A 14,684-nucleotide genomic window follows, 5' to 3' on the forward strand; every position below is an offset into this window, starting at 1 on the left:
TTCCAATCCTGCCAAATCATACACTTTACTCACGAGGTGGAGTCCAGAGATAATAAAATTAGTGTTGCTGCTAAAAAACTTATTTTTTATTGATTTTCATAATCCTAATACTTTATTGAACTTAACATAATAGTATCGAGTTCAATTCACATATTATAGTTTAACACCTATATAGTTACAATGTTATATAATTAACATCAAAAGTTCAATTGATAACAGTTAATATGAAAAAAAAACCTTATTAAGATGGAATTTAAATATTTCTTTTAGTTCTATGAAAATCATTTCTAAGTGAAATGGATACTTACACAATTAACCAAGTTTCAATGATAAAAATCTTCGATTAGTAAAACCAAACATTTTTTTTCTATATTTTGATTGCTTCCTATTAATGTATGCTCTATTTAAGTTGAAGACTGCAGTGACCTGTTTTCATTGTGTAGTCAGGTTACATCAATTGTCACCCATACAGACTAGTCAAGACTCAGCTGGCAATTCAATTACTAAGTTAATTTGTATAAAGTATAGTAACCATATTTTGAGTTATTTTATTGGAAGCCATTTTAATATGACGTGTTGCAATAGAATCTAGCAACAAAGATTATTTTCAGGTAAAATATTAATAAAAACAAATAATTTGAACAAAATACTTTTACGATTTATTGAAATACATATTTTGAAACATGAAGTTTATCACGAGGTTACAATGTTTACATTTTACACAAATATATTTTATTTTGTGATAATATGAATGTAACATTAATTAGGAATGAATATGGTTTCCATTTAAGTAAATACAATAAAAATCGTAATATTTTCCAAAAAATTTATTTATTTTGATCCCACTTTCTAATTTCACCAAACAAATGATCTTATGTAAAGTAATCATTTTATAATTTTATAAAATGCCATTTATCAACTGCAACAGAAATAGTAACATACATGTAAAACTATATTCAATGATATCATCAAACTGCAAACTACAATTTAAAAGTAATGCCATGGGATTTAATGCAGAACCAAACAATATCAACTGTAAAAACCATTGAGATATAAAATAATATTAATTCAACTGTACTAATACATATAGAACTAAAAGTTAAATTAACTAAGCTGTGGATATTTACTAATTAGTTTAATGCATTTTATTTTAATATTCAAAGCTTAACTTTCACATTTGTAAAATAAATGTTATCATAAGGAATTAACATAGGAATAATCCATCTTCATTAAAAATAAAGTATCTATAGTCCATTTTAAAATTTAACAATACTAGACACAATATAATTGTTTCTATGTCTGAAACGTTGGTATCATTTAATTAATAATAAATATTTAAATATTAATATCCAGTGCCATTACTTTTTTATAGATAAAAATTAAAGTGAATTTTTAAGAATAATATGAGCTTGACTTTTATTATTACTATTAAAATGTAATTAATTAATTTACCTTCAGGTAATAATGGACTTGGCTCGGATAGAGGCAAACTCTCTGATACAATTGCTTGAGCCTTTTCACCATCAATAGTAGAAGCATTATTCAATGACGTGTTCACACTAAAATCAATTGTTATAGTCAACAATAAACATAGAAATAAACCATTAAAACAATTATTCACATAAACATTTCTTTACATAGACAAGCCATCAGTGTTTTCTTTTTGTAATAATGTTTTCCAATATTCATGAGTATCACTAACTATTTTCAAAGCAAATTCAGAATCTTTGGGTTCACCATTAAATGCAAATTTGTTCTCGGGTTTCCCATCAGGAATTTTGTAGATCTTTAGCCATTCAACAGTGGCTTTTAATAGACCAGGAAAATGTTTTTCGACGTCTTTAATGTCTAGATATTAATATTACAAAAAATTAAATCATAAATACATCCCTAGATAAGATATTGTATGGAAGATTTATGTATATTAAATTTAATTACCGTTAACCTCGGGGGCAATTGGATCTTCTACATTAATAACAAGTATTTTCCAATCTGTTTCACCTGAAAGTCAATAACATATATTATTATTATATATATTCTTAAATTAATTTCAGTCATTATTAATAAAATAATAAAGCAATTATAAAATAAAATAATAAATCTTATTTTGATGTTAATAAATTGTAAAATAAAATGAATATTCATGTAAAGCTAAGGTCATATTAGCAATGTACAATTGTTCTTTTAAGAATATACAATAAATTTGTCATTATTATTTTTATAATTAATATAGTTAAGAATTTAAGTTTGTCCAAAGTTAGTCTTACAAAGAAATTCCATAAGAAATCCATTAGTGATGATTCCTGTTAGAAATGCAGTCATTTTTATAAAATCCATAGAAAATTTAATACCGCATATAGTGTTTTTCTGACATTTCAAATGATTTATTATTAAATCATAATTATATAAGACATAGGAAGACCATAATATACTCTTATATTATCTATATATTGTTGAATATGAATAAAGAATATATGTGTTTAAATAAGTTATAAAATACTTGCCCTCGTCAATCAAAGCGACAGTTCCCAATACCTTTACTTTCAGTATTTCTCCTCGTTTTGCCACCTTAAAAAAATAAATAAACATTTAAAGCATTATGATTTAGGAATGTTTATGAATTATATTTGTAACATACTTTGTAGCCAATTTCAAGTACATCTAAAGGATCATTATCCCCTTTGCACCCTGTATGCTCATCAAGTAATTCAGGATTTTCCCAAGTTTGAGGTAATGCACCATAGTTCCATATGTAACCTTTGTGTGGGAACACATTTGGTACAAAACGTAATTTCCCTTTTTTAGTGTCTTGAATTATTGGGTTAAGGCAAGATTTTGTGTTGATCTAAAAAACCTTTTTTAATAAAACATTTTTTAGGTTTGATAAATAGGAAATCTAACCTCCATTTTTGCGTTTGTCCATCTAGGTATTTCCACTACCATATTGAAAACTTTGCCTGTGTTATCAGCTAGCAATGGAATATCGTGGAATGGTGAAACTACTACACCATTTTCATTTTCTGTAATAAAAATTTAACTTATTAAGTTATGAACTTTCAATATACTCAATTTGATTGGAAAACTTGGTATACATAAAAAAAAATAACCTTTACCTAATACATATTTTAGAATATAAATAATTTAACGGTTTTAAGATTTAAACATTTTGCAATTGATTTTGAACCCTAATACTTTTGAATGTGTATTTGTTTTAATGTTTTAAAAATAAATTAGAAACATCTTTTTTTGGTACGTTAGGAGTTTAGAACTTCAAGATTGGTTGAACAACAGTTGTTGTTTTTATTACACTAATTGTGTAGTGTACCTGTTGCTTTTATGATTTTTAATAATTTAAAACTACTATTTTTTTTTAATAAATGCTATAGGAATTTAAACTATTTTACATAGTCTATGTAGTATGTTTAATTAAAAAAAATTAATTTTTTTTTATTATTATAAATTAATGATAACTATAAACAATTGTAAATGGGAACATTTTTGGGGCTGCGAAAAAAAAAACTTAATACAAAATACATATTTATAATCTAAACATAAAAATCATGAATAATTGATACGAATAAAATCAATTTTTAACATACATTTCATGTATGCATGCAATAATGTATAATATATAATATTTAATAGATGCACTTGAGATGTATGACATCACGTATATAAAAATAAATTTCAGGTAGTGATCACTTATAAATAAGTAATACAAATGGTAAAGGTCACAGTAAAAAATGACCTTGAATTTTCAACGATCATAGAAGAAAACGTTTTTATATGGTAAAAAGTAACTAAAATAGCATAAAATAATAATACACTCAAAATACCGATAGCCCAATTCCGGATTTGGATAAGTGCAGTATTTTATCTAACGTAGTTACATAATTTCAAAGTTCACTTACTTATGTATAATTTGTAGTCAATTGTGTTGGGCGAACCTCTCTCTTCGATTTGGTACGTCATTTTGCTGTATTTTTTGCTTATAGTTTGACGAATCGATGTGGAAGTACAAAGTGGACTGATTTTTCGGAAACCGCAATGTTGGCGGAATACGAATGTAACTGATGGTTGAATAATCTTTTGGGCAGCTATTCCGAAAATCATCTTTCCCGAATATTATCAGCGATTGTTCGGCAATAATTTTATGATATTCATAAAAAAAAAACGTTGATTTCAACCGGCGTATGTCTATTCTCCTTGGACGCAGTTTTGCCGCCAAAACGCTACGTTGAATTAAAAGCGAAACCATATGAGCTGTACATTTGTACGTAAATTGGTATATAAACTTAGAGACTTAAACAGTAGTCAGTATTTTGACATGGGACATTCGTCGTCAAAAGTGTTTCAGTGCTGACTTGTAGTAAGTTTTTTATATATTGTTATTTATGAAATATTACCCAAGTCCGTGGACTGTAACTGTATGACTTGTATGTACATAATAAATTGGAATGATCGCACATTAACCACACACAATTTAAAGTGAAATAGGAACACGATGATAATTTCTGCATTTAAGTATAATCAATGTACAAAAAATTATATAAATTCAGTTTTATTATATACAAATAAATTGTAATTTATTCATATTTGATCTTTCAACCAATTTAAATACAACAAATACAATGCAGTAAGTACATCCAATAAAATAACAGTCAATAATGTATATTATAATTGTCAAATATATTACTTATGTTACTATGCTTCAGATTGAAAGGGAAAGTGTTTTTGATCAAATAATATAATTTACTATATAGCTAATATTAGCTATTAGTTTTTATGAGAGCATATGTCTTTCCATATTTACAAAGTTAAACAATCAGTATTTAGGTGCCTGTGTACAATTGTCAATATTATAAATTCTATACAGTATTCACATTATTTCGTGCTAATAAAATATACATTTAATGATAACAGATACTGATCTTAAAATCTATACCTATCATGGCAGAAAGTCTAATGGAATTCTGACTAGTAGAATATGAATTTTAGTTTTTTGAGATAATAAGTAAAATAAGTCGAACAATATACAAAATATATATTCTAATACGAAAAAAAAAAAAATGTATTCCAACTTTTAGAATACAATTGAATGTAGATTGAAAGTTGAGTACATATATTTATCATATTAATTGGGATAGTAAAAGTAAACATTTAGAAGTAGTAACTTTAAAAAATATTTTTCTAATAAGTAAAAACCAGCTACTAGCCCAATTATAGAGAATACCCCAAAAACATCTCAGACTATAACCTTTACATAATTTCCCTAAACCGATAAAATTATCTCAAACACAATCTCTAAACATGATGTGGGTGATGGTGACTTTTTGAACTAGAAGTCTCACTGGTACTTGTTGCAGGAGCCACAGAATCTTCATTAGTGGGTATATCACTAGTGGACTTGCGTTGTTCAGACCACATCTCAGCATACAAACCATTTCTTATTATGAGATCATCATGCCTAAAGGACAACATTACAATTGAATTTTCAATAGATATGAATAGTTTAATTAAAAAAGGTTAGATTTAAAGAAAATGAAACACATTAATTTACCTTCCTCTCTCATATATTTCTCCATCTTTTAGTACTAGTATTTCGTCAGCATGTATAACTGTTGATAGCCTGTGTGCAACAATTATTGTGGTGCGATTAGCACATACTTGATCTAATGCCGCCTTAAATTTTTTTATATAATTACTATCAAAGTTCTGAAAAACATAATATTATCTTTTATGGGATGTTAATATTTACTTGAATCTGTCTTTCTGTTTTAGTATCCAATGCACTTGTGGCTTCGTCCAGCAATACAATGGCAGGCGCTTTAAGTAATGTTCTGGCGATAGCAACTCTTTGTTTTTCTCCTCCACTAAGTTTTAAACCTCTTTCACCAACCTAAAAAATGATCAGTAGATAAGTTTATATTAAAACAAACACTTGATTCTAAGTTAAATAAATAGCACATACTTGTGTATTGTATTGATCTGGGAATTTCATAATTCTTTCATGTATTTCGGCTGCCATTGCAGAATGCATTATTTCTGAGTCATTAGAATCAACTTTTCCATAATTTATGTTAAACCTAGTATAAAATGTTAGTTAAATTTTTGTATTTATTTAGAATATTTTTATTCCATACTTAATGCTGTTGTTGAACAAAACTGTGTCTTGAGGCACAACACCAATAGCTTTTCTGAGTGAAGTCTGAGTAACCTGTTGTATATTCTGGTCATCGATAATGATAGATCCTGAATCTACATCGAAAAATCTAAACAACAACCTCACGATAGTGGATTTTCCACTACCCGATGGACCAACCAATGCCAATGTCTTGCCCGGTGGAACCACAAATGAAATATTTTGTAAGACTATTCTGTCAGGTTGATAAGAAAATGTTACATTACGGAATTCCACTTGTCCATTAATCAATACCAAGTCTTTAGCATCAGGAACATCTTTAACATCTGGTACGATATTCATCAAATCAAACATATTTTCCATGTCAATAAAGTTCTTTTGAATTGCTCTGTTTAAAACGATTTAATATTCATATATTATGTAAATTAATTCAATATTTTAATTGACTATAATAAGATATCATTCTGTTTTGCCTACATCAAACCGAATGAAAAAAAACAAATTTAATTTTGTATTAAAATTAATATTTCATTATTATATTAAATTAACCTATTATAAAATTTGAAGGTAAGAAAAAATATCTGTTTGTATGTTGTGTTGATTTTTTTTTTTTGCTACAGGATTTTAAAATGCAAGAAGGAAGTTACAAGGACAATTTAAAAATTCAAACATAGTAAAAAAAAAAACCAATCAATTAATATGGATAACATCCTTACCTTCAAGTTTCATAATAAGTTAAATGATTATAACATTAAAGTTAACACAAAATCAATTTTGCTTAGCTCATTTGCTATAGTATATTAGTAGGACGGAGACAAAAACACATAAGTAAGACATCATTTTAAAATAGTGTTTTCCAACATTTTTACCATCACGGATTATTTCAATAATATTTTAGAGGTAGCTTTTACTCATTAACAAGAACACACAAAAATATAAAGAATAAACAAATAAAAATAATAAGATTGAAATGGAAGAAAAAATGTATGCGAGCACAAACTACCGGTTGGGAAATACTGTTGTAATACTACATTTGTACAATACCTGTAAAATGTCCCAAAATAATTTAGTGGTCCATACAATTGAATAATGTATACAGTGAATAGAACATAATCGCCTACTGTTAATTCTTTAAGATCAACAACAAAATGAACACTGAGCAATGACCCAGCTAACAATCCTATGCACACAATCACATTTTGAACAGTGTTGAGAATAGCCAATGATACTTGTGTTTTAAACTCTTCATTCTATAAAATTTAAATGAATACACAGAATTAACTAAAGTTAAGTATTTTGGAAAAAAAAATCAATTAATTATACTTGGTATTCTATTATTGCATCTTTATAGGCATGAACTTCATATTCTTCAGCACCATAGTATTTAACTGTTTCAAAATTCAACATAGAATCAACGCTACGGGCTTCCATATTGTTATCTGCTATATTCATTCGACGTTGAAATTTTGTTCTCCATTCTGTTATGATGATTGTCAAGGCTAAAAATTTCAATCCCCAAAAAATTAAAAATATAATAATTTATCCTTTACAAAGCACATAATAAATATTGATATTTATTTTAGTTAGGATCAATACTGTAAGTTCTATGTAAATATTAGAATTAATTTACCATTTAGTATTATGAACAATTATTAATGATTATAGATCTTATACTATATTAAATTTAACACATTTGAGTAATGTAATAAGCGGTGAAATTTAAGATTCTATGAGTAATCTTTTATATAAATTAACTTGGAGAATTTACATTAACAAAAAACTTGACCAAGAATAAAAAAAATTGAATCTTATACCAATTATTAAATCACAGCTCGAATTTATTAACAAAATGTTCTTAAAAAATATAATATATGATAGTAATAACACTATTCCTAACCAATATGTGCAGCTATATCCCAAAGAAAAATTAAAAAACTACATACTACAAATAATACAAAAAAATCAAAATAAAATTTTTGAATAAAGTACTAAAATCTCTTTTTATTTAAGTGAACTAAAGAGCTTCACAACAATATGGGATTATCTTACCTGAATAACACATCTATTAAAAAATCTCTAAACTAAAACTAAAACCAATCAGACATTTACCAGAAAAATTTCTTTTATGTATTTTAGTAATATTGTTATTTTAAAATTGTATTAATATTGAGTATCCAAACACAGTTAATTACATATTAATTGAGAAAACAAATCTTTTATGTGATTGCACACTTTATGACATAACAATTTTAAGTTTTAAAACTAACATTTTAAGCAGACTACATTATTTATTGATTAGTCTTAGGATTTTTGATTATGACAAGTGTATTAATTTAACAATGATAATTGATATTACTATTATTGTTTTTTAAATTTTGTAATTGAAAATACTTTTATCGTTGAAATACATTTTGATCAACTTTGTGATTTTTTGGTAGCAAATTAATTCTAGTTTGTATTTAAGGGGGTAAAAAGTGGAAATTTCTCAAATGTATTTTTTTAAATAAATGTATGGTAACCTTGATTACCAAAAAGTCAGATTGTCTTTACCCAGAATCATTAACCCATATTACTCAAAATGTTTATAGTAGATTTTTAATGATAAATTCTTGTATATTTGGTTTTCATTTAATTATTTTTATCTTGTCTTAATTACCTACCTATAAAAAGTATCTATTAGTAATTAGTTGATACTATACTGTCTATATTTATACACTTTATAGTCTTTACACTCATACTTAATATTTAATTTATGTACATGCATAGATAATTGAATTATTTTATGACAGAGATGTTTCTCAATATCATTTAAATATTACTCATATTATTCCTCATGAAAATATTTTTACCTATATACAAAACCATTGTAATGAAAACCACAGTCCCCATCATCCAATTGAAATATGATAGGAAAAATATAACAGCTACAATGATGTCAATTATAGTAGGTCCAATACTGAACAGTAAAAATGACAACAAACTATTGGTAGAGTCTGTTCCACGGTCCATAATTCTTAGAACTTCCCCAGTTTTACGGCTTAAATGCCATTTCAAACTTAAGTTATGCAAATGACGGAATAGTGATACCTAAGTAAGTTTTAAAATAATATATTAATTATTTTAATAAATATATATTTATCTTATACATAAATGAAAACTTACTTCGACTTCTCGTTTAGTATATTGTTGTACTCTAATCCATAGGTAACTCCTGAAATTATTCAAGAAACCCATTCCAAGACCTCCCTGTAAAAACTTGATACCAATGTAGGTAAAAATTAAATCCCATCGAAAAACAAGAGGAACAGCAGTCAAACTGTCGACTAAGAATAAAATCAAATACTTAATATATGCTGTTTATAGTTATTAAAGAAACATTAAAAGATTAAAACTAAAATTAAATACCAATTTTTGCACTGTAAAGTGGAACATATACATTGGCTACTCTTCCAGCAATAACCAACAAAATACAAGCTACTACTCTTAGCTGTAAAGCTATACTTTTCTTTGGCCATATGAAAGGTGCTATCATTTTGACTTTCCGAATCATATTGTTCCATGTTGAGGTTTCTTCCACTCGATCAGACTAAAAAATTATTACCATTCAATATAATTTCTGTATAAAGATAAAGTATTGACAATAAAAATACAGTGACTAAAAAAGGTCTTGAATGATACATTTGTAAATCACATTTAAAAAATACAGTATATAAAAAAAAAATTAGCAGAAATAAAAATATAACTAAGTATGTTAAACAGTATAAATAAGTATTGCACTACAAATAAAAGTAAAGTTGATACCATTAAAACTAATAATTTATTTTTTTTATTTTTAAATGCCATAGACACTTCACATAGATAACACGTAATAACCAATGTTGAAAAACTAACTATGTACATAATTATTATATTTATAATAATCTTTTATTATTATTATGAAAAGAATATTAAGTGGAAGACTATCCAGCGATAGAATCAATAACTAAAAATCTACAAATCGGGATCCAAAAATCACCAGTATCAATTGGATTATTTTTTGGCATTATTATTATTTTTTTTATAATAAGTAGGAAATAGTTGACTATATTTTAGAACATAGTATCTAGAATTTTTCATTTTGTTATTATTATCTATTGGTGGGTAAAAAAAAAAAAACAGGTTTAAATTTTACTACTATTTAAGTAGACGATAGTTTAATTATTCATGTTTAAGATTTGTTTATAAAAATCAATTATACTTCATAAATAGATTAAACAATACAATATTTTAAAAATTTTAATGGTAAACCTATGTTTTTAAATTCATAATACCACATATCTTTAAATATATAATTAAACAACATTTTAAAAACTTACATCTAAAAACAAATCCGTTGAGTTGTGTAAGCTAAAATAATCTCTTGCAGTCATTATTCCAGGTGCTTTTACTCCTAAGATTAATAGTAAGAAGCTTAAAATATAATTTCCAACAAAAAAACCGAATTCGATTTGACCATGTAGACTGAAAATAAATTATTATTATTAATAAATATTATAATATGAATATAATTAAATAAAAACTTATAGTCAAAATAATTATTAACTGACTTATTTAATTTAATCGACCAATCATCTTTTTTCATGGTAATAAAAGCCACATTTTCAGAAATGAATACTAATATCCAGAAAATGAGCAAAATCAGACCATGTCCACGTGCTGGCATTGACGGCAAGAGACTATTTCTCTCCATCAGTATGAGTTTTGCCGATAATGGAAATACAAGAATCATAACGAGCATATACACGGCCTAAAAAATTAATATTGTCAAGTAATATAGTTAAGCCAGGTGGGTTCCATATTCAATTTTTTAACATGTACTTACTTGATAACCATAAACAACACCTTTTTGATTAATATGAATGTCGATAAAAAACTTAGCCACTGCCAATAGGGGAAGAAGAAATGTAATGATCATTTGTACATAGTATAGCCTGGATTGAGGAATTGCCGCTTGTGATAGAGGGGTGCTGTATTTTCTGTACATCGAGCATTGGGCTGTGCCAAAGAGTATCATGTACACAGCCAATGTACCAGCAACTGTGGTTTCCACAAAACATTCTGATGTCTTGTTGACCCATATATCGATCAATGAACCATTAGGACAAAACATTTTCAACCGACTTGTGTTCATAAATTATGAAAAAAGTGCAATTAGACATGAGTAACTACGTATAAAACAGCTTACAATAAATGTTTACATAATATTGTCTCAATGATAAAATTTATATGCATGTGTGAAAGTCAAACATAATTTGTTATATAAACATTTATAAAAAAGTACTTGGATGATTAATTTGAATTAGAGAACATTAGAAATATTTATAGAAATAAATTACACTCACTGAAAAATACAATATTTATAATTAAAAATAGCATGAGATCGTTACAAACATAAAATTAGGTTTATTTATTTAGGGGGTTGGATTAGTTTATTGCAAATAATTGTGCAAATAAAACCGATATCCAAGCGTTTGACACATGTAAATTATTGGTATTGAAAATGGATGAATTGCGAAGAGGTCTGTTACTATTGTACTTTGATGGATAAAAAAAAATTCGTTTAAATGAAACTCACTTTTTATGTTCAGATTTTGCTGATGTTCTACCTATTTATAATTAAAAACTAAAAACTAAAACGAATATTAGGTACATTTTTTTTTATTTTATGAATCATCATTATTTATTATCATTTATCATAATACCGTTATCATTATTTATTATCAAATTATAATATTATCATTATTTTTGCTTGGTAAATATTTTTGAAGTATGACCAGTTGCCGGTCGGTCAGCTGGGACCAGCGTGACGGTTTTAGGTTTGTAAATAAACTGAGGTATAACTGTAGATATTTCCACGGTTGAAGATATATTTTAAAGACATAGCTGTATAAGATTCATAATATTATCTTAAATCGTGTCTGTAATTAAAAATCATCAAAAAAGTGTCATATCCATTAATATTAAATTTTTTATTGTATTTACATACCTACAACTGGCTACTTGTGTAAAGTAACTGTTGTCTGTTATAGTGTTATGTCATTATTTAACTCAGACGCTCAGTAAGTGTAACTTTAAGCTTGTAATTCACAAGCATAATATTCAGTGTTCAGTAAGAATTTACTCATTGCGATATCTCTTGAAATAATAGAGGTATTATAATTCTTTTTTTTATAGATAAGACTTACAGAGACAAGGATTACAAGTATTTCATATTTTAATCTTATGTTTTGGTAAAACATAAAAAAGTTTTAAAAAAAGTTTTTTATTTAATTATTTTCAACAAAATCCAAAATAGCCATTTTGTAGTTAGATTTATCTGAAAATTATGACGTTTGAACGTTTATTATCCTTAATTTCATGATTTTTAATGATTATTTTAATTACCTACCTACGAGAAAAATTGTTTATTATTTATTAAATAAATAGTAGCTAGCGGGCTCGTGCAGCCAACCAATACTCTCAGTGTACTAAAAAAATATTTAAAATCATGATACTAAAATGTTGAAACGTCAACATTTTCAGGAAAATAAATTCTACAAATTGACTATTTTGAAAGTTTTTGATTTTTTATTACCTATCTCGATATTAGGTAGTCTTATACATATGTATATAAAGAATTATGATATCTATTATTTCAGGAGATATCGCAATGGGTAAATGTTCAATGGACATCTTGTAGGTGTATCACCATTTTCGAGATTTTATCGATTCCGCCGTTTTAATATCAATTCCACCGGCTATCGTCTCAGCCGAACTTTTTTATTTATTGGTTCCGCAGGCTATTTATTCCGCCAAATTATTTAATTTGATTCCGCCGAATGTATTTTTTTTTTAAATTAATAATATATAGGTATAAGATAGTGAGGTACACCTAGTAAACCATAATTTTTGTTAAATTTAATTATAAACATTTCAAACAAAAAAACAATTCAAACAGTGTCGTAAGTAAAATTGATTAAAATAGTAAAATAATATAATTCCTAATAATATATAGGTATCTAATGATTAGTTTTTTTAAAAAATATTTTACAATTTATTTAGATAACACCAAAAAGGCAAAAATAATACAGTAAAAATAATAAATAATGATTAAAATTGTTAGGTTGATTGTAGAGATGTAAAGTTTATTTATTTTTCAGAGTAGTGGTTTTATGCCAGTTTTATATACGTAAATCTATTAACTTTTAAATTTAAATAATCGTCAAAAATTGTTGCTGTACCTATCTTTATTTTTTTTATTTTCATAATTTATGTTTTTGCTTATTTTATTACCGTCGTCTAGCCCTCTTGTTATTATATTATAAGAATCAGTTTGTATATTTTAATTTAATGTAAGCATTTTACATTTTGTTTTTATTAAAATAAATAATTTACAAATATTAACCGGTGGAATCAATATATAAAAAAATTCAGCAGAGTTGATATGCGGCGCAATCGATAAATTTATTTACAGCTAAAAAGTAATTTTGGCGTAATCGATATACAGTATACACCTCCATTTTTTGGCTAAAATGTACCCTTCTCTTTTCAGCCAAAGACACTTTTTAACCAACACTTACAGTTCCTTTTTCACCCACTGTCTTCTTTCGGTAAGTTTAGTTTTCTTTAAAATTTACAATTATAACAACTTTACTGAATTTAATATGATTGTATCCAAAACATAAAAATTATTGCCTACAGTTTTTAATGAAAAAATAATAAAACAAAACATTTGGCAATGGAATGTTATAATATATTACCTTATATATTAGTCGAATAAAAATGAATATAGTTTTATAAAACCTATCCCATAATAAAATATGCATTCATGAATATTATGTCAAAAATTAAGATTAAGTTTTTTTTTTATAATTGTATGATTTATTTAACAAATTCGTAACGACATATTATTTTACTATTTTTGTAAGCTTTTTGTCTTGTAAGCTTTATTTTGTCGTTGCCGTTCCATATTTTTTGTATTATGAGATGTTCTTAAAATGTTGATAGGTACTTCTAATTTTTATATAAATATATGTTTGAACTTCCTTAATATGGACAGGACAGCTAACTAGTTCATTATGGTTAGAGTAATGGAGTATGTTTATAAAAGCTTTGATTGAAAAAACAATGGAACGTTTCTCAAAAATTCTAGCTAAACTTGTCTAAGCAGTAGCCTAATATTGATGTGAAAATAAGCTTTCTTATTAATTTATGAAATGGTCAGTCAAGTAATCACAGTATTTTTTTGAACTTTTATCATCAGGACAGTCCGACGACTGACGTAAAATAATTTATAAAGTATATACTTTTGTGATACTTTCAGATACTTCATGTGGGTCTAAAAACAATAATCCAAAAGTGTGTCTAATCTATTATCTTAGCTATTTTACATGGCGTATAATATTATAATCTACAGAATATCCAAATTTTTGTACACTTCGTCATTAAGCTTAAGTCAAATGGAATCTATACTATCCACTATTCCAGTGTTAGGCTAAACAACTTCAATAATACATATAATTAT

General features: G+C 26.1%; 2 protein-coding genes across 4 annotated transcripts; both read right to left on the reverse strand.

The window, feature by feature from the left end:
* Nucleotides 1-636: 636 nt before the first annotated feature.
* On the reverse strand, nucleotides 637-4,141 carry LOC114131435 (uncharacterized). Of its 2 annotated transcripts, none has more exons than XM_027996645.2 (8): nucleotides 3,912-4,140; nucleotides 2,902-3,020; nucleotides 2,639-2,845; nucleotides 2,505-2,568; nucleotides 1,939-2,001; nucleotides 1,638-1,848; nucleotides 1,453-1,559; nucleotides 637-919 (listed from the first exon to the last, which is right to left on the reverse strand). In XM_027996645.2, exons 1-8 carry the CDS (start codon nucleotides 4,111-4,113, stop codon nucleotides 891-893), a joined length of 1,002 nt encoding a protein of 333 aa, XP_027852446.1. In that variant the 5' UTR covers nucleotides 4,114-4,140; the 3' UTR covers nucleotides 637-890. The 2 variants fall into 2 exon arrangements, with proteins under 2 accessions (XP_027852446.1, XP_050058404.1); XM_050202447.1 differs by having other exon boundaries at nucleotides 810-1,033; nucleotides 3,912-4,141.
* Nucleotides 4,142-4,668: 527 nt separating this feature from the next.
* Nucleotides 4,669-12,502, reverse strand: LOC114131422 (ATP-binding cassette sub-family B member 6). 2 transcript variants are annotated; one of them, XM_027996630.2, is made up of 15 exons: nucleotides 12,168-12,502; nucleotides 11,757-12,099; nucleotides 11,004-11,301; nucleotides 10,729-10,928; nucleotides 10,498-10,642; nucleotides 9,548-9,728; nucleotides 9,305-9,465; nucleotides 8,992-9,229; nucleotides 7,466-7,641; nucleotides 7,187-7,392; nucleotides 6,144-6,530; nucleotides 5,972-6,086; nucleotides 5,759-5,899; nucleotides 5,561-5,682; nucleotides 4,669-5,467 (listed from the first exon to the last, which is right to left on the reverse strand). In XM_027996630.2, exons 3-15 carry the CDS (start codon nucleotides 11,289-11,291, stop codon nucleotides 5,305-5,307), a joined length of 2,523 nt encoding a protein of 840 aa, XP_027852431.2. In that variant the 5' UTR covers nucleotides 11,292-11,301; nucleotides 11,757-12,099; nucleotides 12,168-12,502; the 3' UTR covers nucleotides 4,669-5,304. The 2 variants fall into 2 exon arrangements, with proteins under 2 accessions (XP_027852431.2, XP_027852430.2); XM_027996629.2 differs by lacking the exons at nucleotides 11,757-12,099; nucleotides 12,168-12,502 and having other exon boundaries at nucleotides 11,004-11,312.
* Between the last annotated feature and the right edge of the window lie 2,182 nt (nucleotides 12,503-14,684).

Source organism: Aphis gossypii, chromosome 3, assembly GCF_020184175.1.
Source record: "Aphis gossypii isolate Hap1 chromosome 3, ASM2018417v2, whole genome shotgun sequence".
Lineage (NCBI taxonomy): Eukaryota > Metazoa > Arthropoda > Insecta > Hemiptera > Aphididae > Aphis > Aphis gossypii.

Coding starts and splice junctions, on each gene's coding strand:
- LOC114131422 (XM_027996629.2), bottom strand. CDS start 11,312: ATGAACACAAGTCGGTTGAAAATGTTTTGTCCTAATGGTTCATTGATC. Junction 7,642..8,991: donor TACAATGGTTTTGTATATAG/GTAAAAATATTT, acceptor TGAAATTTTTAG/CCTTGACAATCATCATAACA. Junction 5,900..5,971: donor CAGATCAATACAATACACAA/GTATGTGCTATT, acceptor ATCATTTTTTAG/GTTGGTGAAAGAGGTTTAAA.
- LOC114131435 (XM_050202447.1), bottom strand. CDS start 4,113: ATGATTTTCGGAATAGCTGCCCAAAAGATTATTCAACCATCAGTTACA. Junction 2,569..2,638: donor TACTTGAAATTGGCTACAAA/GTATGTTACAAA, acceptor TATTTTTTTAAG/GTGGCAAAACGAGGAGAAAT. Junction 1,034..1,452: donor AAGTCCATTATTACCTGAAG/GTAAATTAATTA, acceptor TGGTTTTTACAG/TTGATATTGTTTGGTTCTGC.